Below are 1,957 nucleotides of genomic sequence, written 5' to 3'. Positions count from 1 at the left end.
AGGACCGTATCTAATTTTTTTCTTAGCCAAGAATCTGTAACTGATAATTGTCATTTGTTTCAATTTGTATCAATTGATAATTGATCATTAACTATATGTAATTCTTCCTCTGACTAATTAGCTTCCATTCCACATCTTGTGACAGTTTTAATCCAAGCACAATACATTTGATTACGGACATCTGTAAACAGGATCCCAATATCAGTATTTATTTAGTGCCTCTTACTGAGTGGACAATTCAGTTAGAACCTCCAAATGGTTAGAAATCATTAAAATAAGTTTTACATAAATTACACAAGATTTATCACAGAAAGAATAAAACACAGTTATTACAAGATGGTGAGACTATAAACCACATGTGATATATTAAAGTGCTCTACAAGCTGATAAGCATAAGATGTTTAAATATAGACCATAATGTCATTATTTGATCATTAATGGTACATTACTATTGAGTTTCCTGTTTAATTATCTTTGTAATATGTTTAACTCATGATTTTTGATCAAGAAATCTAATTTTAATATTTTTAGAATTTAGAACGCAGTCGTGCCCCCCTCCACCTCAGATTCCCAATGCTCAAAATATGGCAACGACGGTGAATTATCAGGATGGAGAAAAAGTATCTGTTGTCTGTCAAGACAATTATACAATTCAGGGTGCAGAAGAAATTGTGTGCCGAGATGGAAGATGGCAGTCAATACCACGCTGTGTTGGTCAGTAGCCCGTAACTTGCTTTATAACGTTCTTTCAAATGAGGATAACACTCCTCTGTGTTTTGTGTAAAGGAACAACATGAAGGCCTTTCTCTAGATCTGTTTCACTTTACCTCGAGGCAGTAAATTACAAACTAAGTATACAAATCAATCAGGATTCTTTCACTTCTGCTGTGAAATGAACAGACATCAACTTTGGGTTATTGTGCAAATACCATAGAAAATTTCTATTTATGCCTGTTTTACTCCTCATAATGAACAGGACAAGAATGAAGGGGCATAGCAAACAAGTAGATAATAGCACCAATTTTATGGAGATACATATGCTTGCAAGTTTCAAATGTTTTTCAGTTTTTCAGTATCTAATTTGTCCAAGTTAGCCTTATTTTAAAACCCCAAGTGGTATTTGATTGCACTTTTCAATTTATACATTGTATCTATACTTGATCCTTTGATCTCTGTTATTCATACAGAAAAACTCCGGTGTCCTCATCTCCTGTTTGGATCCTCAGTTAATCATCTTCTCCCTTCAACTCTAGTACTCTTCAAAGTGTGTTAATTCTTCATTTATTGTCTAAGGAAGTGCCTACTGTGTTTATTTTTCTAAGAGCCTAAAATCACATTCATAAACAGGATGATTGCAAGCCAAAATTTGACATCAAATGATTTTTATTATTATTTTCTTGTGGTTTACAAATTCATATTGAATTTATATAATTTGTAATATTGATTTTACTAAAAATGGGAAATGTCAAAAAAAACCTCTCATTTTCACACAGCTTAAATCTTACCAAAAGATATTTATCTCCTTTTCTTTAATCTCATATGTAAATTTCCTAAATTGGCACTCTTTCATGACAGATTGAGTGTTGATTTTAAATCTCCCTTTGCTACTCAAAATGATCATTACATTAGAGATGGTACATTTTTCTTTCTATTCAGATATTTCCTGTGAGAATCCACCCAAAGTGGAAAATGCTATTATACTAAATGAGAAGGCTAGGTATCTACCTGGTCAGACTGCACATTATAAATGCATCAAACCTTTTGAATTGTTTGGGGAAGTAGAAGTGACATGTTTCAACGGGTACTGGTCACAACCACCTCAGTGTGCAGGTAAAGTATCTTATTTACCCTCAGCTTTTAGAGAATATATTAGGGACTGAATATGTCAATATAAATAAATATAGTGACAAAGTTCTTATGGAATCTTTTTTCATCTCAAATAAAATGGTGGTGCTTA

The 1,957-nt window shown here is 32.6% G+C and overlaps 1 protein-coding gene across 1 annotated transcript; it reads left to right on the top strand.

Moving 5' to 3' along the window:
- Positions 1-509: 509 nt before the first annotated feature.
- On the top strand, positions 510-1,830 carry LOC116863788 (complement factor H-related protein 5-like; the record flags this gene model as incomplete). Its single annotated transcript, XM_032851136.1, has 2 exons — positions 510-714; positions 1,657-1,830. Coding segments are annotated over exons 1-2 (304 nt in total), but the record flags the coding sequence as incomplete, so codon positions are not given.
- Positions 1,831-1,957: the final 127 nt, after the last annotated feature.

This window comes from Lontra canadensis, unplaced genomic scaffold (genome assembly GCF_010015895.1).
Source record: "Lontra canadensis isolate GAN:19392208 unplaced genomic scaffold, GSC_riverotter_1.0 scaffold3067, whole genome shotgun sequence".
NCBI lineage: Eukaryota > Metazoa > Chordata > Mammalia > Carnivora > Mustelidae > Lontra > Lontra canadensis.
The sequence above is the reverse complement of the archived record's forward strand: the minus strand, read 5'-3'. Positions and strand labels throughout refer to the sequence as shown.